Source organism: Rutilus rutilus, assembly GCF_951802725.1.
Source record: "Rutilus rutilus genome assembly, chromosome: 1".
In the NCBI taxonomy this organism is placed as follows: Eukaryota; Metazoa; Chordata; class Actinopteri; order Cypriniformes; family Leuciscidae; genus Rutilus; species Rutilus rutilus.
Window position 1 is genome coordinate 38,006,946 of NC_140209.1, and position 27,145 is coordinate 38,034,090.

Below are 27,145 nucleotides of genomic sequence, written 5' to 3' on the forward strand. Positions count from 1 at the left end.
TCTAAGTTTGCTCTAAAAGCTTGTTTGAATTAATATAAAATGTTGTTCCAATTCTCATCACTAATTATGAATATAGTTTACTTTTTTCTAATAGCTTCTGAACAGCATGTCCAACAATCATTTTTTAGCATTTACACAACAGCAGCATTTTAGGGGCCTGAAAACGCAAACTTTTGAAAACAGGGTTTCAGCGTGCAAGTTTTTGAAAATTATACTGTTATTGTCTCCATGTAAACTATAAAAGTGCGAATTTGTGAAAACTGTGAGGTCATATGCATGCGTATTACACGTTCAGTCTATAGGTCCGTAGTGTTTCGTTACATCGCCAACTACCGGCCTGGCAGCATAACACAGCGTTTTTAGTCGTTTTCGCGGATCCGTGTAAACGGGCATCATTGTGACATTTTCATCTGTAGGCGAATAACACAAAGGAAAACAACATGGAAAAATGTGTGGTATATCCCTGTCGGTGCCATTGCTACTGACTGTACTGATAATCTCAACACTGAATGACTTTGCATTCCTACAGAGTAGTGTTCAAGCCCTCTTCATTACACATACCCCATTTGTCTTTATGACCATTTCGAAATGTTAACAATACGGTATGCTCTAGAAACTTTTGCCCTCTTCTATCAATACAGTAAATGACACATAAGTGGAAGCTTTTGATAATGTTTGAATGAAGTGTGTAGAACATTCAGAAGATTAGAGATTAGACCTGGAGGACCCAAGATATTCTCATTACATGATGTTCTGAATCCTAATTAGAAATGCATAAATGTGACTAGAACAAATTCTGGTCAAGCTGTTTGGTTTTGCTACATTTTGCATGCTAGTTGACACCGAATCTTGGCATGGCTAAGTTTTATCTGTTGAGACTTGGAGTGTTCACAGTCTTTCTTTTTATCATTGCTGGTTAAACAAAAGGCTTATGTTGCCATCCCGTCCTTGGCAATCCACACATTTTCCAAAGTGATAAGAAGGAAGGGAGTGTCTGTAGCTTGATACAAAGTGAAGGAGTTTGAGCACTAAATGTCAAGACATTCTTCTTTAAACCAGTATCTAACAGACCGTTTCCATTGCAGATATGAGTGCTCCCTACCCTTATTGTGACGCACTTAATGAGTTTTGGAATGAACTTCAGAATCTCTTTTTTTTTCTATTATTTTCCTCTCCGAGGTTTTACATTTTCAAATTTGTTACTAGGGTTTACTTGTACTTCATCATGGCATCTGCAAACATCAAACATATCTTTAATGTTGACATTCTCAGATATGAAATACATTCAAAGCAGGATAATTTTTAGCCTCATAAAATACATCACAAGGCTTGTGTTATTTTTATGAAAAGAATATGTTTCACAATAAGGTGTGGTCTAACTGATCAACTCCTATATGTGTTTTCAGTATATGACCAATGTGACGATATAGGCTGAAAGGTTATAACACCTCCTGCTTCTAACTATAAATTGGATTGATGATCTGAATTAAGTGTTTCCAACATAAAGTGTCATACATACTTTTATTTATTTAATTGCTTTGGTACTTTTACAACAGACCATCAAAAGTGGACTTTTATCAAACATTTCAGCATATTTCCAATTGTTAGTACAATATACACGATCACAAAATGTCTTCACAAAGTTTTCAGTATACAAAATCAGTGTTTCAGCTATATAAACATTTTATTCAGTAACTGCCTTTCATAAAGCTCTTACTATCAAACTTTTGATTAGCATCTCTTCTCTGTCAGTTTAATACATTTGTTTAATTCAACTGATTGAATTTTGGTACATCTGTAGATTTCTATATAGATTCAGATATATTTCTATAGAACTTGTTTGCAATTTCTGATATGGATAACTAAATGCATTAATTTTAATAGTTAATCAATTAATCATCTGATACAGATAACTAAATGTATGTTGTTGGTTTTTTTTTTTTACATTATAAGCAATAATAAGCTTTTTACAGTATGAATGATTTATCTTAGACGTTAACCACTGTGTTCAAAGTGTGTGTGCATGTGTGTGTGTGAGAGAGAGAGAGCAATAGGGGTGATTTGCATTGTTTGCTATTGAATGAACTGTTTGTTAAAAGTACACCTTACTTTCTTTCAGCAACCTTCCACAACTGACCCTAAACCAGACATATTTAAGATTAATTTCCCACTTGATTCTCTATGAAAATGAATCTACATTTTGAGAGGTTTTCATGAGTCCTAATGGATTTTCAGACCTCACTCCCATCACTCATGTTATTTCGAATAAATTGCACATTGATGCAAATCTTCCTAACGAATGCAAATAAAGCAACACCAATAGAGGCCTATTGAAGGTCTAAACATTTAAAAATAGGAAGTTAACCATTGATTTTGAATAAAGGAGCCCAGTTAAACGACATTTTCTCAACAGACCCATGACGTTAAACCAAAACCATGTGTTACGTAATCTATCTGGGGGGAAGAATAGCCTAAGCCACACTGATTTTAAGAGTCCAGTTTCGCAATCTAGGTTGTAGCCTAAGTATCCTCCCCCTGCAGGCGTATTTAACTGGCTGGGCTCTCTGAAGCCACCTGTAGCGGATCTGTCCTCCAACGGAAATAAACCTCCGAAAGACACTGAGGAATTCTTCTTCTGGGGAATTTGATTTTATAAAAAAATTTCCATAAGCATTATCTATTTTATTTGTATGAACGTCACTTTAGTAGAGAACCATGTTACGGACGCGTCAACTCTTCCTATTAATATTAATCTGGACCTCAGGTAAGCCCGCGTGTTTTTGTGTGCTGACGGGTTTATTTTAGATATAGCTACAATAAGTAGGGTAGGCTAGTCTATATTTGAAAAGATAGCTATTTCTACAGGTGATAGCAATTTTATTTTTGACTAACCCACTGGTATTAATTTGACTTGCGCCGTGGATATTGTTTTGTTTTAAGGACCATGGACAGTCTCGAGTGCTCGAAAATTTCCATTTAGATTTTTATTAGGCTACTAATGTTGGTCTCTGTTTGTAAAAGACAAAACTTTTGCCTGTCGAAAACGTAAGGGACATTTGAATGATTCCGTGGAAGACTTTGGACAAAATAGTTTTCGCAGCCTATCCGGTTTTGAAGCGGAATAAATGAAATAGTGTCGAGATTCAAAACTTAGTGATCTTACAACCTAGACAGCATGTAGGCCTATAGGCATGATATATCAGCGTTGTCCTTAGCTAAATAACTTTAACCTACAGGAACCATTTGCGTCCAGAATGTAGGCTACTTTTAAGACTGTGAAAACTAGCCGCTGGCGCTGAAGCATTTTATAGAGTTGTCAACTTTAAATTAAAGTGCAATCTTGATTTCATGTGAAAATTTGTATGGCTAATTTAAAGTCACATGACCACGTCGTTCCTCTGATAAAGCTTCGTAAAACATGAGGTTGGCTAACACAACTGTTTTAAATATAGATTAAATATAGCTAGTATTGAAAGGGTCTATTATTAGTAGTATTTTTTTCTTTAAAGATTGCTCTTTCTCACATAAAACATGATCACATGCAAATAAGTCATTGGTCACATTTGTGGTCAGTGGGAAACAGACTCAGTTTGAATAAGCAACTGAATGATTCACGTTATGTTACATTTAATGAAACAAGCAATAGCAACACTTTGTTCTTGAATTATTCCCCTTTTATTCAATATCCATTATTGCCTAATAGTAAAATAGTAAATGTAAAAATTAAGTAAACCTACAGGATGTTTTTGTGCTTGAAAAGTATGAAAGACATTCAACACTGTCTTTAAAAAGAATAGAGAAAAAGTTTCTTTGTTATTCTATCATAAAACACAATTTTAAAAAGATATTGAGTTTATTTTATTTTCAAGTGTACAGTGTTTCTTATGTCTCTGTTTAATTTTGGCATTTTTGTGTGGTGTGAGGGTTAGTCTGTGGTGAGTCACTGTGTCACACACAGTCAGACATGACTTTGAGACTCTCCAGTGTTCATTCACGCACACACACTTGGTTGTAAGTGAGCACTCCTGGGGATTTGCTTCATCATATCCTTTATTTTAGCATCTACCACAGAAATAGACTATCAAATAACATATTTCGTCAGTGTTTCAGCTCTGATTGTGATGACTGTATCGCAGCCTTCGATACTCACTGATCACAGACTGATATGTTTATTTAATAAATTCCACTCAAATTTCAAGTTACGAAATTACCATTATGTCAAGGCCAAGTTAAACATAATCTGTGTATATATACGGCATCACATGTTTGCCTCTGGGCTTGTTTGTGTTTCTAATAAAGTAAGTCCTAATGTGTGTTTGTGAGTGCGTGTGTGGATGTGTGTGTGTGTGTGTGTGTGTGTGTGTGTGTGTGTGATGTTCTGTAGTAGAGGAATAGCCTGTGGGTATGTCCTGCCTTTCTGTCTGGCACCAAGTCCAGCTGTGTCCTACCAGGGGACCTGTCAAAGACAGAGAGCAAGTTAAAGAGAGAATGTCAGGATGGCAGATAGATGACAAGATGGCAAATGTGAGGAAAATGACAACGCATGTGTGTGAGAGACAGTATTTATATTTATCTTCCTTATATCTTCAGTAATCCATAATCATTATGCGTATCATATTACTGATGGAGGTTTACTGATGTTCTGCTGAGGATGTTATGGCCCAATATATATTATTTACAGAATTTGATAACATAATTTATTGCATAAATTACTGTAATTTGAATAATTGACACATTTAATCATTTTGTTCAAAAAATCGGATTCATTAGGGAACTAAATAAGTGACTGCATATGAATTAGTCATTGAATCATTTGCTAAGCCGATTCGTTCAGAAACACTGAATCATTCATTACCAAAGCAAACACCACTAAAGTGTGCTGCTAAAGTTCTGATGTGGCTTTGTTCGGGACTTTTTTTTTTGTTCAAGTTATTCAATATTAACTTCTTGTTTCTTGAACTGTTGTATAAAAGCAATGTCAGATTTTTGCAGTGTTGTTGTTAGTTCTAAGGTGATGTTTTCTTGTCCAAATCTTGGACAAATCTTCTGATCTAGCAATTTCAGATCATGTGTCTATGGACATAATAAAGTAGCTCTAAACAAAACAGGGTCTTTATAGGACACTCTTTGGTTTTTCCTTGTTTATTTGTTTGTTGCAATAGTACTTGCAATAGTAGCAGAATAAAATAGGCTATGAAATAAAAGTAAAAAAATAGCCTATATATTTTCATTAAAAATTATTATAAATGATGTTATTGGGCCCTCTGAGGTCTGATTAAGTGAGGCTGGGAAGATTGTGGAATAAGGCCTTTGTTTCAGAGTGTGCTCTAATCCAGGCAAAGTGCTGTAATGCTAATCTGGCCGTCTGAGGGATAAAGAAGCTCTCTAATACAGTCAATATAGTTAATTAATGCTGCCTGCTCTGTAAATGAACCATAAGCTTCATCTAAAACTACAAGAAGTTAAATTACATATTTTTCACATTTTCACATACATATATAATAAAATTGTTTATAACATTAATTATTTTGTATCCAGGCCTCTTCTCTTCTCTTCTCTTCTCTTCTCTTCTCTTCTCTTCTCTTCTCTTCTCTTCTCTTCTCTTCTCTTCTCTTCTCTTCTCTTCTCTTCTCTTCTCTTCTCTTCTCTTCTCTTCTCTTCTCTTCTCTTCTCTTCTCTTCTCTTCTCTTCCATTGGGATTAGAGGTTGTAAATCTGCCCCTTTAATAGAACAACACAGGCTGACTGTGTGTTTTAATTGGATATGATTGAGTGTGAGTTTGTCTAGTGTGTTCTAGCACAGAAGTGCTTCTCCAAGGAACCATCTGTTACCTAAGAGGCATTTAAAGCTTTGTAAGCCTTTGCAAGAGAGAGTAAGGGAGAGTATATGGCATTATAATGTCTTGTTGTGTCTATAAATGGCAAACTCAACCAATTTTACACAGAAAGAGGAAGTGTGGTTAAGGAACAATGAAGAGGGGAACTTTATCTAAAACAAGTATTTAACACTTGCTATATGTAAATCAAAGCTACTCTTAATTTGTATATTTATAATAAAACGTACGTGGGTGTCATTGTGAGTGTTGCTTAATGGTTATGCTTGATTTGTTTGCTAGGGTGTTGTAAGAGTACGCAAGTGAGGCTGCTTAGACTACGCCCTTTTGCCCAACAAGCCACTGTATTTGAGTCAACATTCATGTCCGGTGTATGTTCATAACTTAGAGGTTTGATCAAATAAATAATAGTATTATCATGATGACATAACTTGAAATCTGAATTCAGTGTTATTTTTGTATTATTTATGTACTGATATAGTATTTATTAATACTTTGAATTAGCTTTTACATTTATTTTTATGTGCCTTTGCCTTTGTCATTTTTATTATTATTTTTAATATTTGTAATTGTCTTTCATTTCTTTTTATTTCAGTAATAGTTTTAACAGTTTGAATATGCAACTTCAACTTATTTTTCCAGTTAGTTGCCAAGGCAACATTTCTCATTTTTAAGTTTTTCATCTAATATTCATATTTTATTTTATTTCAATTCACAAAAATGATTTTTTTTTTTTGTCGTTTTAGTGTTGGTTAACAATAACAATGCGTCTGCAGTTAAATATTACTTTGTTTTTAGCAGTTCAAGAAATCCCTTTCAGGGCACAAGAGACTTTTAATTGTTTGGGCCCTTACTTTAAGCCAAACTACAGCTGGTTGACTTAACATAGATTGTGACTTCAAATCTGTGACCTGATTGCTGATTGCTTTATTCTGATTAACTTAACAGACCAGATGTGATTCTGCTTTAAACGTGGTCAGGATGTCTGAGTACTGGCATTAAGAAATTTCAGTCCAAGAAACTAGTTGTAGAGCACCAGAAGAAACCCTAAACAGAGTTCACGTATCTCCAAATGCTACTGATATTATGATTACAGGTAAGGCAGTGTGAAGGAGGAACAGACTGATTATGGGAGAACATGTCTGTGCCATAAGAGAGAGAAAAGAAAGATAAGATAGAGGAACAACATTGTCACGGCTGAGGATGGAACAATGTTAGTGAGAAACGATACGGCTGGTCACACGCAAGTTTCTTTGTGTTTAGAAGTGCCATTTGTTTGTACAAGGTAGATTGAGGATGTGTCACCACTTCTAGGGAAATGTAAACAGTTTGGTCATGTTACTGTACATATTTAGAAAGGTATTTTTGCCGGATACTATTGGTAAGGGTGCTCAAATGCTAGTACTAATGGTACCAGTAATACATTTTATGATTCTAAAATTCAAAATTAAATGTTTAAATTAATTTACTACAAATTCAATTTGATTAATTTAAACTGTTTCCTAGCATGTTAACTGAATTGCCCATTAATTCAACTTTGATTACAATGACAAAGCTTATGCCTGAGGTGGGCTGTCACTATAACCTAGTGAAGTTGTGTCACTATGACATTTTTGGAGAAGTCATATTTGTATGGCCCTCTCATAGATGACATCTTCTCATTCCAGTTGATGGAAGGCATCCTTAAATATAACTAAGTATATTCATTTTATTATCTCATTTATCCTCCTGGCCTAGAGGACAACCTAAAGGGATAGTTCACAAAAAAAATGAAAAATCAGTCATCATTTACTCGCCCTCATGTCGTTCCAAACCTATACGACTTTCTTTCACTGTGGAACATAAAATAATATATTCTGAGAAATGTCTGTTTTTTTGTGTTTTTTTTTTCATACAAATTGAAGTCAATGGTAACCAAAACTGTTGGAAGGTTAAATGTGTGCAAGTAAATGATGACAGAATTTTTATTTTATCTTTAATCTTTAAGTAAAAAAAAGGCACAACATATGCCACCCCCACCCCATAAACCATATAAAGTTGAAAATGTGTCTAAAATGTCTAGATAACTGTTCCCCATTCATTGTGTTTTTGGTTCAGTCCTGTGACCTAGTGTTCCATGATTATTCTAATTAGTCATGTCTATCACCTATGCATTGTCAATCACCTCATTAGTTATCTTGTTAGTCCCTGTGTATTTATATCTTGTGTTCTCCTTCAGTCGTTGTCCGTTATCGTCAATGTAAGTGTGAGTGTTTGGTGTTTCCCCTGAGAGTGCTGCAGTGGGCAAGTGATGTAATCGGTGTGCGGCCTAACACTGGTAACACAGACTATCGCAGCAAGCCTACTGTGAGCATGTAAGACATGCTGATGCAGTACAATATAGCATACATGAATTACCCATAGCAGATCTATACAGGTGGAGCTGGGGAAGTTGGAGGGCTTCTGAAAGCACGCTGCAGAATGCTACAGCAAATGCTGACCAAGTATTTGTAGGTTGAGCAGCAAGATTATTGGCTACTGATGCAGCTGTGCCCTATAGAGAATGATGTTGGGGGATAATTGAGAATGAACGAGGGAAAGTCATGTGAGAAGAGACGATGCCTCCATCGGCTATGATTGGATATGACTGGTTTGTACGATAAATCCCGCCTCTTGTTTTCGTGTGTGTTTGCGAAATGTCAGTCAGCGCCATCTAGTTTCATGACAGAATTTTGTATGTTAGGTATATTAATGTATAATATAATATAATGACTACAGATCTGTTCTAGTTTAAACAGTACTATTGACACTGGACAAAAGCATATTTGGTTCAAACTGCAAACGCTAAATACATACAAGGATTTATCATTTTAATTAAAGTATATTTAACAACTCATTGTCCAAAAACCAAAACTCCACTTTGGCTAGTGACAGGGACGAAGTCCCTTTTCTTACTTAACAAAAGATTTTAATTGAGCCACGGAGTGAATGGAGGAGATGATTAAACAGAGAGAAAGGGCAATCAGTGTGCGTCAGAGAAAGTCTGAGGTTACATGTGTTTTTGAGAGCCAGGGTGATAGATGATTGTGTGTGGGACGGGTGTGAGTGTGTGTTTATCTGTGGGAAGTAGAGGTGAAAGCAGTTCACAGTTTTCAGGTCTTTCTGCTGCCTGGCGTCAAGTTTGCTGCTTTGAAGCAGCGAGCCACGACTGCAGAAGACTTCAGCCTTGAGGCATCTCAGATCTGCCTGTCAACCCCCACGTTTCACTTTTTCTCACACACACATATCCCATCTAATTTAGTTTTTCTTACACTGTCTGCCCCTCAGTGTGTATGTTTGGTCTAAAAAAAGTAATATTGGCTTTATATCTTACACTTAAGCTTATTGCAACATAGTTCACAAATCTAGTGGGTGTGTTTCTGTGTGAGAGGGAGTGTGGATAAGCTCCAAGGTTCTGTGTGGACAAGCTCCAAGGTCATTTTATACCTGCCACACACACACACACACACACACACACACACACTAATTCAGAAATAGAGGTCCTACTGTACATAGCAATGGTGGAATTTGGTTAGAGGACAGGGTGTTGAGACATTGGCTACTCTGGTAACAGGACAGAAGCAACTTGTCTTCCTTTGACCTGAATGAATGCTATAGTTGAATTCTAGTGTAACCTCAATAATCATATGCTGCGAGTGCTCTCAGCAGACTTGTAGTCATTTATTAGATGATTAACTTTAATTGACCTTAAAGTTACTGACCTTACTGTTTCTTCTTAATTATCATAAATATACTTAATAATACCTATTGTATTTATAATATAAAACATATATAATAAAATATTAAATATTATTAAAATATAAAATTATAATATTAAAATATATAAAACAAATCAAATATATGTTGATAATTTGGTTGATTTTAAATTATTTGTTCATTTGTTTTGTTGTTAAAGGGTTAATTCACCCAAAAATACTTCACCAGAAAGATGTAATTAATTACTCGCCCTCATGTTGTTCCAAACCCATAAGATTTTCATTTATCTTTGGAACAAAATTTTTGAGAGCTTTCTGTCCTCTCCATTGACAGCTACGCAACTACCACTTTCAAGCCCCTGAAAGGCAGTAAAGACATCATAAAAGTAATCCATGTGACTCCAGTGGTTTAACCTCAATTTTATGAAGCGACGCGAGTGCCTTGTTTGCGCCAAAAAAACAAACATAATTTACCACTTCATTTACAAAATATTAATATCCAATATTTTTTTACCACTACCTTTGAATGGACAGCCCTATTATTAATAAAAAAGAAAACTGTCTTTGTGATCTTTATTTCACGAGTTCACACTTACATCTATTAAACAGAGTAAAGATTATGCATATTTGGCGAGCTGTCCGGGGGAAGGGCTCTGAGCTCGGAATTTTTGCCCGAACCTAGAGTAGGCCTACTCCCCCCCCCGTTGTTGTATTTTGAACTAGAAGTGAGGAGATGGGGTGGTGGAGGGATGCTGTTAAACTGTCGACGAATGGAGGCAAGTTTGCTGTATATATACACCTCTTAACTCATTGATTGGGTTGATTAACAGAGTTCTCCACTCGTGTCTAATTAGGTTTGATTATCTGAATGTGCTCCACATGTGTTTAATTAGGTTTAATTATCTGAACGTGCTCCTCCCGAACTTTGTTAATAAAACATAATTTAAAATGTATTACTTTCCTTTCCGCTGATGGCAGTTGACCAACAGCCAAAAATAAATTTTATTTAATATTTGTACTGCAAAGCTTTAAGTAATTGTTTATACTTTAAAAAAAAAAAATGTAATGTAGGCCTATATTTTTGGTTTACATATAGAATTTTGCACTGGAAATAAATATGAACAATTTGATGTTCACTGATAATATTTAAATTGACAGAAATGTAATAATATGAACCTTTGCTGTCCAGACCACAACCCTTAAATAAGAGATCTGTAGAAAAAGTTCAATTAACTTAGTAAATTCCACTAAGATGACATCTGACCTGACCTCTGCTCTGGTCAGAAGTAAAGTCGTATGTGCTCTTTGACCCAGACAGCCTCATTCCTCATTCAGACTTACTTTTCTGGTGATGCTTTGAGCTAGAACTGGACCTTACGTAACCCACTCATCTCTTTTGTGTCTGGAACGGATTAGCAAGTAGTAGGCTAATCACCCTGAATCATGCACTGCCCTTGGGAGAACACACAAGATGTATTATAAATGTGATTCTTTAATAAAATAATGCAGATTAGATTCGATTTTTCTTTTTGTAGAACATTTAAATACAACCTTTGTGGAATCTGGTACTTAAAATATATATTACATTTTTGTGAGTATCTGTTATGTTTTCACTTTTTGTCCTTACAATGTGATAAACTATGAAGAGAAACAGATGTTTCTGATTTGAGCATAGTGCCTCTGAGTCTGGTGGATCTTTACTTTTAAAGAAGCCCCTTAAAAATCTTCAGGATATGCAAATCGCAGAACTGCTTATGTGATAGTGAAAGTCTATCAGCATCTATCTTTGTTAGTTAAAAACCCTTTGAGACATTAATGTGTACCACTGATGTAGTATCCATCCATTAAACCTGATTTTCCTTTACAAAGCTTACCCAACATGTGAGACATTCAAAGAATATATATATATATATATATATATATATATATATATATATATATATATATATTAGATTAGATTAGATTCAACTTTATTGTCATTACACAAGTACAGGTACAAGGCAACGAAATGCAGTTTAGGTCTAACCAGAAGTGCAATAGCAGCAAGTGCAGGATATACAGTGGTTCCATAAGTGCAGAACATGGATATGTACTGAATAAATATAGAATTGAATACTATTATAAACAAAAATTTACAGATAGATTGTCCTATGAATATAATATACAGATAACTATTACTGTGAACAGAGTTTACAGCTAGATATGTACTGAATATAATAATATACAGATGGCTATTACTATAAACAGAATTTTACAGATAGATATGTACTATGAATATATATACAGATGGCTGTTACTATAAACAGAATGTGAGCATATATATATATAAACGTTTGTAAGACTATACTTTGTTTCAATTGAATTGATTTCACATGACTTGCGCTCATAAATGGGAATTCTGCTAGCACTCTTAAGACATACATGAACATTGTTTAATTAGGTTGATATATGGTTCTTATAAACAAATGGAAATAGCCTATTTCAATCCATTCTGTTGACATTTTCCTCTCCACTAAGCATGAATATGTGACTTTATTGCTGGGTAAACTGTGATCTATCTATGAGCGTGTAGTCGAGTGGAAAAATAGTTAATAAATAAACAGGCAGCTATGCAAATAGCCTGATAGTTCTTTCTTTCTTTCTTTCTTTCTTTCTTTCTTTCTTTCTTTCTTTCTTTCTTTCTTTCTTTCTTTCTTTCTTTCTTTCTTTCTTTCTTTCTTTCTTTCTTTCTTTCTTTCTTTCTTTCTTTCAAATGCCTCAATCGGATAATTAATGGAACTCCTGGATCATCAGGAAAAGGATTTCTCAATTATGCTCACTTCTTAGGGATAGTTGCTCGAAAAATGACAATCCCATCATCATCTACTCATTCTCACGTCTTTCCAAACCCTGATGTATTGTTCCCATGGACATCTAGCCAAATGTGATGGTGACCACACACACCAAGGGCCAAAAATTTGCTGTCTAGTTTGTCTGTGTTTGGATTTCCGACTTAATTTCAAAAGCAAACAATAAAAGCAATAGGTATAGAAATATGACATCTCTCTCTCTCTCTCTCTCTCTCTCTCTCTCTCTCTCTCTCTCTCTCTCTCTCTCTCTCTCTCTCTCTCTCTCTCTCTCTCTCTCTCTCTCTCTCTCTCTCTCTCTCTCTCTCTCTCTCTCTCTCTCTCTCTCTCTCTCTCTCTCTCTCTCTCTCTCTGTGTGTGTGTGTTATGGAGTTCACTTGTTAATGTTGTTCTTTTGTGTGTGGTTGCTAGGTATTAACACAAGCAGTATATAGCTGCAGGAGACAGTCACTCTATATGACTGTTTGTTCTCTGAAAATATTGAAATTACTATGAGGATGTGATGCATGCATGTGTAGTTTTAGTTTGACAGTAAATTACCTTATTGACTATGGAAATGATATGGGTGTGCTTGATTAGATTGCAAGAAACATACAGGAAACCAATTGAAGACTGAAATTTGTGTCCCAAGATTGTATGTATTCATTGTATTATATGCATCTCATGCCATCTGACCAATTTTGTCTGTTTTCACTTGCTTCCACAGCAGCGAGTACCACAATAAGCACGAATGCCTTGACAACAACACCAGTTTTATCTAGCACAAATTCAACCATTGATTCCACAGCTAGCCCAAACAATGATACTGCAGGTAAGGACACATTCTCTACTTCCAATACAAAACATTAGCTAGTGCAATCACTACAATGCAGATGAAGTCATTATATCAGACATTATTGGCCTTATTATAGCCTATATATAAAACCAGAAACACCACATCGACCTCTGCTAGCTTAAGAAATATTCTTGCTAATATACTGCTGCTTCAGAAGCAAAGCAGCACTAGCAATGTTTCTTCTTGTGATACAAGTGATGAAAACAATTTAGTAAAAAACTCTCCATTCATTTTCTCATTCAAGTCATTCAAAGTTCAGACATTCAGTCCTCAGACTTGTCATTCAAGCTTTGCATATGCTTCTGAAAACAGTTTAACCAGAATACAATACAATTTCTTGTTTTTTTTTTTTATTCTGGTTTTACTGTCTGTCATATGTTTAATGAAGTGAGGATGGGTTTTAAGCTTTTTAGTAGAACAGCTACTAGTTATAGCCATAAATAAATATTACCACACTTTATTTGATATAAAGACCTTTAGTCTTGACAAAATAGGTCATTGTTATTTATCTACAGCTTAATTCAGACATTTGTCGATGAATGTTTACTCTCACATGCTTATTTCTATAGCAATGTACACAACCACTGTTATAACACAATATGTCCTTTCTTTTGAATAAATACAGTTATAAATACAGCTTTAATCATGTATACAATATTACCTGAAACAGTACAGAGTTCCGAGAACACATTTTAGCATCGAATGTAATTAGATTCAGTAACTTTATGAATAAAATAAGTTTTTCTACACAGTTGATATAAACTCTAAAGCTGTATCTGATTTGCCTTTTTTAAAATCTTTCTCAAAGAAATTAAAATAGGCAATAAGCATAAATTAGGATAAGCAGTTATTCCAGTGAACATCTTTCAGAAAAATCTGAAAAGAAAGAACTGACTCAAAAAATTATTGTCACAAATCACTGGCATTGCTGGTTCAGTCGACAGAAATATGAGACACATAATAACTGCTGAAATATTTGCAAGGAAAACGTCACTCAGAGTGATCCTGGTATGCAGAGTGTGTACAACTGTACAGCTTCAGGTGCCACTGGTTCTGGTTTAGATAAGATTCTTAAAACTTTATGTGTGATTATATATGATTATGTGTTTGTGGCCATCAACAGTAGTAACAAGCATTCCATCTGGGAATACAATTACACAATTTCCAAACAATGCCACAACTCCGCTGCTGTCAACGCATGGGGGTAATGTCACATCTCCACCTTTATCTACTCAAGGCAACGTGACAAGCTCCTCCACATCCGCACCAGAAAATGCTACAAGTTCATCAGTGAGTCCATCAGGAAATACCACAACTTCACCTGCCCTTGTAACTACAGCATCCAACACCGCAAGTCCACTTGTACCGACACTGGGGAATGCAACAAACCATCCTGTAACTGCACCAGGCAACACCACAACTACTCCTTCACCTGATCCAGGCAACAGCACAACTACTCCTTCACCTGATCCAGGCAACAGCACAACTACTCCAGGCAACAGCACAACTACTCCTTCACCTGATCCAGGCAACAGCACAACTACTCCAGGCAACAGCACAACTACTCCTTCACCTGATCCAGGCAACAGCACAACTACTCCAGGCAACAGCACAACTACTCCTTCACCTGATCCAGGCAACAGCACAACTACTCCTTCACCTGATCCAGGCAACAGCACAACTACTCCTTCACCTGATACAGGCAACAGGACAACTACTCCTTCACCTGATCCAGGCAACAGCACAACTACCCCTTCACCTTATCCAGGCAACAGCACAACTACTCCTTCACCTGATACAGGCAACAGGACAACTACTCCTTCACCTGATCCAGGCAACAGCACAACTACTCCTTCACCTTATCCAGGCAACACCACAACTACTCCTTCACCTGATCAAGGCAACAGCACAACTCTACCCCAAACTACAAGAGGCAATGACACTACTCCTCCCATTAGCACACCAGGCAACAGCACATCTTCACCAATTACAACACCAAGCAATGTCACAATTACAGCACAAACTACATCAGGTAATGCTACAACAGGAAACAATACCACCTCACCCACCACTAATCCAGTAAATGCTACCACCCCACCCCTAACTACTCTAAGGAACAATGAAACAGTAAATGCTACCACACCACCCATGACTACACCAGGGAACAATGCAACAGTAAACTTTACCACACCACCCATGACTACACCAGGAAACAATGCAACAGTAAACTTTACCACACCACCCATGACTACACCAGGGAACAATGCAACAGTAAACTTTACCACACCACCCATGACTACACCAGGGAACAATGCAACAGTAAACTTTACCACACCACCCATGACTACACCAGGAAACAATGCAACAGTAAACTTTACCACACCACCCATGACTACACCAGGGAACAATGCAACAGTAAACTTTACCACACCACCCATGACTACACCAGGGAACAATGCAACAGTAAACTTTACCACACCACCCATGACTACACCAGGGAACAATGCAACAGTAAACTTTACCACACCACCCATGACTACACCAGGGAACAATGCAACAGTAAACTTTACCACACCACCCATGACTACACCAGGGAACAATGCAACAGTAAACTTTACCACACCACCCATGACTACACCAGGGAACAATGCAACAGTAAACTTTACCACACCACCCATGACTACACCAGGGAACAATGCAACAGTAAACTTTACCACACCACCCATGACTACACCAGGAAACAATGCAACAGTAAACTTTACCACACCACCCATGACTACACCAGGGAACAATGCAACAGTAAACTTTACCACACCACCCATGACTACACCAGGGAACAATGCAACAGTAAACTTTACCACACCACCCATGACTACACCAGGGAACAATGCAACAGTAAACTTTACCACACCACCCATGACTACACCAGGGAACAATGCAACAGTAAACTTTACCACACCACCCATGACTACACCAGGAAACAATGCAACAGTAAACTTTACCACACCACCCATGACTACACCAGGAAACAATGCAACAGTAAACTTTACCACACCACCCATGACTACACCAGGAAACAATGCAACAGTAAACTTCACCACACCACCCATGACTACACCAGGAAACAATGCAACAGTAAACTTTACCACACCACCCATGACTACACCAGGAAACAATGCAACAGTAAACTTCACCACACCACCCATGACTACACCAGGAAACAATGCAACAGTAAACTTTACCACACCACCCATGACTACACCAGGAAACAATGCAACAGTAAACTTTACCACACCACCCATGACTACACCAGGAAACAATGCAACAGTAAACTTTACCACACCACCCATGACTACACCAGGTAACAATGCAACAGTAAACTTTACCACACCACCCATGACTACACCAGGAAACAATGCAACAGTAAACTTTACCACACCACCCATGACTACACCAGGAAACAATGCAACAGTAAACTTTACCACACCACCCATGACTACACCAGGAAACAATGCAACAGTAAACTTTACCACACCACCCATGACTACACCAGGAAACAATGCAACAGTAAACTTTACCACACCACCCATGACTACACCAGGAAACAATGCAACAGTAAACTTTACCACACCACCCATGACTACACTAGGGAACAATGCAACAGTAAACTTTACCACACCACCCATGACTACACCAGGAAACAATGCAACAGTAAACTTTACCACACCACCCATGACTACACCAGGAAACAATGCAACAGTAAACTTTACCACACCACCCATGACTACACCAGGAAACAATGCAACAGTAAACTTTACCACACCACCCATGACTACACTAGGGAACAATGCAACAGTAAACTTTACCACAGCACCCATGACTACACCAGGAAACAATGCAACAGTAAACTTTACCACAGCACCCATGACTACATCAGGGAACAATGCAACAGTAAACTTTACCACACCACCCATGACTACACCAGGGAACAATGCAACAGTAAACTTTACCACACCACCCATGACTACACCAGGGAACAATGCAACAGTAAACTTTACCACAGCACCCATGACTACATCAGGGAACAATGCAACAGTAAACTTTACCACAGCACCCATGACTACATCAGTAAATGCTACTACACCACCCACAACTACACCAGGGAATAATGTAACAGCAAACGCTACCACACCACCCATAACTACACCAGTAAATGCTACCACACCACCCATAACTACACCAGTAAATGCTACCACACCACCCATAGCTACACCAGGGAATAATGTAACAGCAAACGGTACCACACCACCCATGACTACACCAGTAAACGCTACCACACCACCCACAACTACACCAGTAAATGCTACCACACCACCCACAACTACACCAGTAAATGCTACCACACCACCCACAACTACACCAGTAAATGCTACCATACCACCCATAACTACACCAGGGAATAATGTAACAGCAAACATTACCACACCACCCATGACTACACCAGTAAATGCTACCACACCACCCATAACTACACTTGGAAACACTACAATAGGGAATTCCACCACACCACCTCAATCTACAACAGGAAATGTTACCACACCACCCATTACCAACTCAACGACTGGACCAATCGTATCTACTACTAACCCAACTAACAACACAACCACACCAGGTGTGTTTGAATGAATGTGTTGTGTGATTGTGGATTACAGTGTAATGCTCATGCATTGTAAATCTTCACAAATGCCTAATACTTTCTCCTTTCGTTCTTTTAGCTACCTGTCCTTCAGTGCCCTGCCCACCACTCAGTGTCTGTGTGAACTCCATCTGTCAGTGTCTGACAGGAACTTTTCCTTTAAATAATGTCTGTGTGGAAAGTGAGTATCTGTCTGATGCCAATCTCTGTCAATCACTTATAACCTTTCTTACACAGGGCCATGGGACATTACAGAAAGTCCTTCTGTCTTTTAATTTGTATAATAAGACTCATGTGATTATAGTGATTCTTAAGAACAATCTTTATTTATCACCCTCACTCTCTCTTATTCCCAGCTAAATCGTTCCCTAGTTCACTAAGGGTGAATCGCACATTTGTACCTGAAATGTCTGATCCCAAATCAGCTAAATTCCGGATTGTTGCTAATGAGATCATTCTTGCGGTATGTCACAAACTTACATTACAATCAGGTGTTTTAGCTTTAATATTTCATTTATTACTTGCAAAGATGTATTTCTTCACACTAAAACTGTGCAGTTTATGAAGTCTGTTTGTATAACTATTACGTAAGAAGGCATGGAATAAAATGATTAATCTAATAACTCTACAAAATAAATATATTAATACAAATTTGGATAAAGTTTTTAATCATAAATGTAGTGTATTTTGTTATCATGCATCTTATAGAATTTTGGAATCATATTTATAGAAATATAGAATCATATTTATTTATCATATAGCTATATTCTCTATATAAGTTAAAATATTTCTGTATATTGCTTTGGCAGTACAGACTGTTCTAGTTAATAGTCATGCCAATAAAGCTTTATTGAACTTGGGACTGCCAAAGTAAATACTTCAAAAAAATTCCATATCCTGGATCAATATCCTTCAGTTTCAGTGAGTCTGAAGTCATTACTCATTCTTCCCTTTCACCATAGGTAAATGCAATTCTGCGTAACCAGCCAAACTACATTAACAGCATAGTCCTTAGGTTGACGTGAGTATCCATTTCAAACAGTTCTTAACCAAAGCTCTTCTCTTTTGTATTATATTTGCCAATTACTAATCTCTGTGTAAATATTTCCAGGCCTGGCAGTATAGTGGCTTCAGTAAACAGTTATTTTGAGCCCAATTCTCCAGTCACCCAGGAATCGTTTACATCGGCCATTGATACTGGTATAAAAAATGCAACGAAATGTGGAACGACAAACTGTGGCATTCTTGCTGGTGCTGAATACAGTGGTGAGTATCTTGAAAAGATTTAGCATTTAAGTTTCGTATGAACAGAGTGAAACATGTTTTAATGTCCACATAATAAAGCAATACAATACAGTATATTGGTTACATGAATATACAATATTTGGTTTCACATCATTTTAAAAACAATTTTACATAATAAATCATTCTTTAAATGCAATACATTCTTTATATCTACATTACTTGACATTAATTCTAAACACATTAATTCATGTTTAGGCAACAAATTCACCTTCACAGTATTAATATCAAAAACTATGCTAATTTCCACAAAGATTGATAAAACAGCTTCTCTTTGCAGTTGTATTAAATGGCAAAGATTGTTCCTCAAATAGGAACACATTTAAGTGCCAGTGCCCAAACTTTAGGTGTTTAGAATTGTTTAGCCATGATTGTGGCCATGTTTTGTAATTGTGAAATGTTTTAGATCACATAAAAGATTGTCTCTCTATATACGTAAACTATTCTCTGGGGTATTTCACATGAAATACTTTTGAGAAGCTGAAATAACCACTATGCCACACATGCTGCCATTTAAAACGAGTTAATTCTTTTTTTTAAATACCCCCAAAAATTATATAATCAACAAGTTGAAAACGTATGTTTTTACATTGCTTTAACTCATCAAAATAAGTTAAGCAATTATCAGCTTTTTTGTAATTATAGATTATAGAAAAAAAGTAAGTCAGTTTAATGTAATTTAAGTTGAAATGACTTAAACAACCAAGTTGTACTTAAAACTTTAAGGCAGCAATTTATGTTTATGTTTGCTTATGTTTGTTTTATGGTATTAATATGAAATGAAACTACATGAAATTAAATGAGCCTATGCAATATTCATACTTTTCTCTCTAAACAGCTACCCACAACTAAACTCTCTTTCTCTCTCACTGTCTGCCTCTTGTTAGTAAGCAATCTGTGCCAGCAAGATCCTGCTCCTTGTGATGTTGACACTACAGTGTGTGAGGCCAAAGATGGGATCGCTCTCTGTACCTGCAAACCTGGCCACGTACCCAGCCCTTACCAGCCCAAAAGCTGTAGAGGTGAGTGTGTGTCTTTAGTACTCCCTTTCTGCGTGGAAAAAACAACAACAAAAAAACACATGGGCTTCCATATGTGTTTGTGCGTGCATATCATAATCATCAGTGACCTTTGATTTTGACGTGGATTTATCCATAGTAACAGACACATTAATCCTGGTCTGGTAAGATCAGGGTTCAGAATGTACACTGACCAAAAATAATAAAGAAATTTTAAAAATGCCATTTTTTATTTTATTTCTACATTATATCAAATAAAATCCCAATGTAAGAACAATAGTCTTTTATTATTGTAGTGTCATGTTCAAACACAAAACCAATTATTTACTTTCTAATCTTTTCACAGTTTGTCCAAGTGGCTACAAAGCACAGGGAAATGACTGTGTTCGGTGAGTACCATTTCATTTCTTTGTTCTCTATACACATACCTAAACAACATGTTAACTTTTTAATAGAGCTGTTCATTCATTCACCAACCTGTAAGGCCTTAAAATAGCGGTTTTCGTTTAATAAAACATACCTCAAAGGCAGAGGCGGACAGAGTACACAGCTTCATTACTTGAGTAAAAGTACAGATACCCCTTGCTAAATTTTACTCAAGTACAAGTAAAAGTACTACAGTCAGATGTCTACTTAAATAAAAGTACTGAAGTACTTGTTTTTAAAAGTACTTGAGTATCAAGAGTACAAGAGTACATTTTCTAAATATTGCATTACTACTGCCACAGTGCTTACATTGGTAAACACAGCAAACACTTGAAGCGAAAACTATCATTAACTTGTTCAGAAAATTGAAATAGTCTGGCGAGGTGGGGCCACAGGTTGGCACATTCCCGGGATGGACCTGCTGCGTCTTCATCCATTTGTGTCCGTGGTTTCATGTACTCCATGGTTTCGTCTCTTATCTAAATCTGACCATGGAGTTGAATTTGGCGGGAAGCTGAAGGTGATTGCTGATAGGCTGTCCCAATCACTGGCGCCTGCACAATCCAATCACGTTTGAGAGGGAAACAACAAATTGAGGGTTTCCGAGATTTTTCTTTTTTCCTTTTTTTTTTATTTTTTAGAAGAAGTAATGGGTACTCACGGTTACGGATAGAAATGTAGTGGAGTAAAGAGTACAATATTTGCCTCCCAAATGTACTTGAGTAAAGTCATGAGTACTCCCCAAAAATGATACTCGAGTAAAGTACAGATCCCTCAAAATTGTACTTAAGTACTGTACTCAAGTAAATGTACTCCGTTACTGTCCGGCTCTGCTCAAAGGTGATGGTTCAGAAATACTAATTGCCTTCCTTGTTTTTAAACTGACAAGCTATATTCAATGGTTGAGTGTGTGTTGTTCAGTGGCTTTGTAATAGAAACTACTGCTTGCAATATTGCTACAATCAGATGTCTGTGGATAGGTTTCAACATTTATTTCCCTTTTTTTAACAGATGTTCATTTGGCTATTCTGGTTTCAACTGTAATGACTGTAAGATATTAATTTTATTACAATGTTTCTTGTTTTTTAATCCTTAAAGCAATAAGTCTTTTTAAGTTACACCAAAACATTGATCAGCTTGTTTACTGTGCTAAATTATAGATTTTGCGTGTATATTTGTGTCTAATGACCTTTGTCTCTCTGCGTAGCCTCTTTGTTAGCTCTGGTGGTGGTGGCGTGTGTGTTAGGGGGACTTCTGCTCATTGTAATTCTGGCTGTTCTCATCTACATCTGTGTGAGGTGAGTGTTTATGAGAGGTCAGGTTGAATCTCTCTTTTACAGAGTGTTTTATGCTTAGGGATGGATGTACATTTGTCACTTGTTGACATTTTTGTGTGTGCGCATTACTTATTTCTCAGCAGGAAGAAGTCAAACGACAATCATTTCGGCAGCCCGTATCCTACTGAGGAAATCCGGGCCACATGGCCCTCTCAGGATATCAGCCATATTCCTCGTGTCACTCTCACATCTAATTCCAGCAATGATGTCTTTGGCAACAACCTGGAGATGGTTGAAGGGCCAGGCAAAAAAGGCCACAGTAATGGATTGGTGAGTACTTCCTTCCAGTCAAAACTTCACAAATAAGTTGTAATTTAAACCTGTTAAACAGAGAAGTTACACAGATCTTTAACTTACAGTGGGTTTCGATTCAAAGACAAGCGTATGTGTGGACTTTTTAAATAAAACAATGTATCACTGTAAAATAAAATAAAATAAAATAAAATAAATTATTTAGATTTTTTTTGTTTGGTAACACTTTACAATAAGGTTCATTAGTTAACATTAGTTAATGTATTAACTAACATGAACTAACCATGAGAAATACATTTGTAACTGTATTTGTTCATCTTTATTAACGTTAGTTATTAAAAATACAGCTTTTCATTGTTTGTTCATGTTAGTTCACAGTACATTAACTAATGTTAATAAGATTTTAATAAAGTATTAGTAAATGTTGAAATTAACATTAACAAAGATTAGTTCATGCTAACTAATGTAGTGAACTAATGTTAACTAATAAACCTTATTGTAAAGTGTTACCTTTTGTTTTTATACATATACACTACCGTTTGGGGTCGAGTTTCCATGGAAATATTAAGCAGTGCAACTGTTTTCAACATTGTATTTTAATAATAATGTTTCTTGAGCATCAAATCATCATATTAGAATGATTTCTGAAGGATCACGTGACACTGAAGACTGGAGTAATGATGCTGAAAATTCAGCTTTGACATCATCAAATATTAAAATAGAAAACAGTTAAATTGGAATAACAATATTGCTGTTTTTACTGCATTTTTGAGCAAAGAAATTCAGCCTTGGTGAGCAGAAGAGACTTCTTTTAAAAAAACATCAAAAAAATGTACGGTAGTGTATATCATATACATTTATATTGCTTATTACTGTACCTCTTTTTAATAATTGTAGAAATGAACCCACTGTAAGTTACAGTTCCCTCCAATTCTTCCATTAACCCTGCATGTAACCTTATTTAACTCTAATAATAGTGTCATCACACCACTACTAACCAATACTAAATATATTGTTCAATCAGACCCAAGTCTAATTCTAAATCTTTGCTCTGCCTGCCTGAACTCCACTAATATACAATTAATTAATCCAAAGATTACAATATCCTAATTTTTCACAAAAGTATTACTTGACTGAATGACTGAAGTCCATTATGAGCAGATGCAGTCCTAACCAGGCCACACATAAAGAGGGTCTATTGCATTAGTGCCTTTGCATTGAAAGGAATTGAAAGCTAACAGTAGTACAAACTACTTTTAATTTTTGAAATCATAATATTATCATAACAGATGTACAAGTTTTATGATCGGTTAGCTCTTAAACAAACCTCTTTGTGTGTGTTTGTGCACGTATTTGTGGTTGCTGTGTTGTGTGCGTGGTGTTCTGTATACGGACTTGATACTGCCTCACTCCAAACACTATGACTGTAGAAGATTAGAGGAAAGGTAAGTCACCGATGAAACAATTGGGTTGTTAAAGTGTGTAATGGTTCGTCGTCAGAGACTGTAAAAGGCAAAAAGGGTCCACTTGTACGCATGAATGCACAACATGAACATACTTCCTGTAGTTTTGCCTTAAAAACGGCAGTCACGTTATTGAAATGCTTAATTTGGCGACTGTAGGAATGGAAGTCATGCCTGACAGTTAAAATAGCCAATCACGTGTTTGTTTACTCTACATGCAAAATTAACTGGACCAGCCTGAAAAATACAATATTTGTGAATGTGATTTGTATGGAGCCACTAAAGGGACATAGTGGTTGAAAAAATATGCGATGGGAGAAAAAAAATATTTTGCGAGAGAACGCAGAGTTTTGAAAAAAAAAATTCCTCCCATCCCATTTTTTTCCACCACCATGTCCCTTTAGGGCAGGGTTTCTCAAACTCGGTCCTGGAGGGCCACTGTCCTGCACAGTTTAGCTCCGACCCTGATCAAACATCACTAGAAGGATCACTAGAAACTCACAGCTAGGTGTGTTTGATCAGGGTTGGAGCTAAACTGTGCAGGACAGTGGCCCTCCAGGACCGAGTTTGAGAAACCCTGCTTTAGGGGCTCCATAGATTTGAGCTTAAGAAGTACAAAATATGATAAGATTGTTGTCAGATTTTTATTACTGATTTGACATATACTACCGTTCAAAATGTGTGCTCATTAAGATTATAACGATAAACGAAACCTTTTATTCTGCAAGAACGCATTCAATTTACTGTAAAAATGAGTTTCTAATGTCTAAATTTCTAATGTAACAAAAAATATTTATATTTCAAATAAATGCTGTTCTTTTGAACTTTCTGTTCATTAAAGATTTCTGAAAAAAGTATCACGGTTTGCACAAAAAATATTATCAGCACAACTGTTTTAAATATTGATAATAATAAGAAGAAATGTTTCTTGAGCAGCAAATTAGCATTCAGAATCAGATTTTTTCATGTGACACTAACTGAGACTGGAGTAATGACGCAGAAAATTCAGGAATAAAGTACATAAAAATATATTAACAGAAAACACTTATTTTAAAGCAGCACTCAGTAGCTTCGGGATTTCTTCGCTGTATTCTCGCTTTTTGCTCGCAGGTTTCTCTCTAGAGCTCCCCCCACAGCTTCGGAATAGATATTTGACAACACTGTTGTAAAAACTCGTTGGCTATTCTCAGACACCAGAGGCTAGTAGATCAACGACATCAAAGCAGATGGGACATTCTTTAAAACGTCTTCTTCATTCGGGTTCGAACAGCGTGAGGGAGCTGGTATTTGCGGTATTTGAGCAGATTTCTTTTGGCCGTAAAGCAATTGTTTACATCGCGAGACCTGATATCACGCGATACTTCCTGACGCGGCGGCCGGCGGCCCGCCGTCTCAAAGTTGCAAGTGCGAATTTTCCGCTCACGGGCACCAGGGGGGTGCGAAACGACCACCATTCAACCCGAAATAAGTAATGTAACCATTCCAATGACTCCGAAGCTGTTCAGTTAAGGTAAAAAAGTTACTTAGTTCACCTTTAAATTGCAGCCTTGGTGAGCAGAAGAGAAAAAATACAGAGCCTAAACTTTTGAACAGTAGTGTATGCTATTGAAATGTATAAAAATAGTTTTTTTATACGGCTTGTATTGCTGAAAGTAGCTGCGATACGAATATGGCCACCATGTGAACTGACGTGCCTTAAAGGGACTTGTTTGAAAGTGTCCAAGTTCTTCCAAGTAAAGGAATATTCTGGATTAAATACAACTTAAAGTTTAAGTGTGTCAATTCTTAATCACTAGCATAACCAAAATAATAATTGCAGCACCAACATTAATTATGACTTAAACTGTATTTAACTTGGAAGGAATATTCCTTTACTATACTTTTCTTCATTTCTTCTTTTCGCTGTGACATCGCCGTTTACCGCGACTATATACATTCTGATTCTGAGGTGAATTGCCATTGTTTTCAGCTGTTTGCATGCTTTCCATTTTAAGCTTTGCATGTATTTTTAAGCAGGTAATTGTGATTTCCATTGCATGAGGAGATGGGCTGAGAGAGTGACGGGTTGTGGGTTGTGTTTACCTGTATGTGGCTAATATGAAGTCATTTCTTCTGCAGAAGGGCTCGTATGACCTCAACGCAGAGGGCATGAGGACCTTTAAGGACCCAAACCCCACACGGTACTCTTATCTGGTGGGTCATGAAAATCCATACTTCATACAAGGAGATGAGAAGAGATGAGGAAAGAAGCAGGGAAAGCCAGCGAAAAGTAAGAGGACAAAGATAGAGTGCAATAACAACATGAATTCTAAGAAGGCCTTGGATCAAAATGTTTCAGGAACGTTAACGCTGTCAAAACCGTACAGCTGATCACAGACTCAAGGTACACACAAATGGCATTTGAGAGATACATTGTTTTTTAACATTTTACTGTTTTTATTGTAATTCCCTTTCACCCAGGATAAAATGCTCACTTCCTACATGTGCATTGATGAATGGGTTTCTTTTACCACAAGCTTGACTGACGTGTCTTATTTATGTTAATGAGAGATGAACATTGAACAACCACTCATCTTTATTTCTTGTCATTTCTTACCATGTTTCGTCTGCACAATTTATATCATATTCAGTGTTTTGTTGTCTGTCATGCATGTTACTGTGGTTTTCAAAAATACTATATTACAAAGGATGTAATTTTGAACCACATTTCGACACATTATGTATTTCATTTGTCTCATCTGTGGAAGAAATAAGGGGTAGAATATACAGTGTAATCCAGTAGATCTGGATCTAATCAATATTCTGATACAGTAATTGCACTTTGTTGGAGAGAGCATGTCATGTTTGTGTGTTTTAAATTATGATGAATTTTTCGTTGATATCTTCTCCAAAGCATTCATTTATTTTATGCCAGGACAATGCATGCCACCAGAAATTGATCTCTGTGCCTGACTGTAATGTTGTCTTTTGAATAGGAGACTTATGCATTGAAGAGGAGTTCTTAACCATGTTTCCTCTGTAGTCGTGCCAATAATCATATTTATTTAAATCAGAACATGACATTGTTGTTTTTACTCAACCATCTGTTTGCTTCATATATATAGTTATTTATGTGTCACTGGGAGATTTTATATCTGTAAATAAGGCTTTTGTAAAAAAAAAGAAAAAAAAAGAGACAAAGTGATTCTTCTTGTTCTGTATATTGAAAGGAAATAAATTAATATAACAATGTAGTTATCTAATATTTGTCCAGCAGTCCTTGTATATGTCTCCACACGCGCATACGCACATTCACATATTTATTTATTAACATATCTTTATTGCGAGGATTAACCCCTTGAGATGAGACATCTCGTTTTCGAGGGGGTCCTCCAGTACATCAAAGCAAAAAAGAACCAAAAC

At 36.5% G+C, this 27,145-nt stretch overlaps 1 protein-coding gene across 4 annotated transcripts; it reads left to right on the plus strand.

Annotated features, from left to right (window-relative positions):
* The first annotated feature begins 2,511 nt into the window (after positions 1-2,511).
* LOC311305417 (uncharacterized protein) lies at positions 2,512-26,944 on the plus strand. 4 transcript variants are annotated; one of them, XM_084433117.1, is made up of 14 exons: positions 2,512-2,764; positions 13,120-13,224; positions 14,486-17,920; positions 18,024-18,125; positions 18,301-18,407; positions 18,907-18,965; positions 19,056-19,210; positions 20,134-20,268; positions 20,612-20,654; positions 21,703-21,740; positions 21,899-21,989; positions 22,109-22,298; positions 23,711-23,725; positions 25,862-26,890. In XM_084433117.1, exons 1-14 carry the CDS (start codon positions 2,716-2,718, stop codon positions 25,982-25,984), a joined length of 4,647 nt encoding a protein of 1,548 aa, XP_084289243.1. In that variant the 5' UTR covers positions 2,512-2,715; the 3' UTR covers positions 25,985-26,890. The 4 variants fall into 4 exon arrangements, with proteins under 4 accessions (XP_084289243.1, XP_084289242.1, XP_084289240.1 ...); XM_084433114.1 differs by having other exon boundaries at positions 2,597-2,764; positions 14,372-17,920; XM_084433115.1 differs by having other exon boundaries at positions 2,597-2,764; positions 13,123-13,224; positions 14,372-17,920.
* The last annotated feature ends 201 nt before the right edge of the window (positions 26,945-27,145 follow it).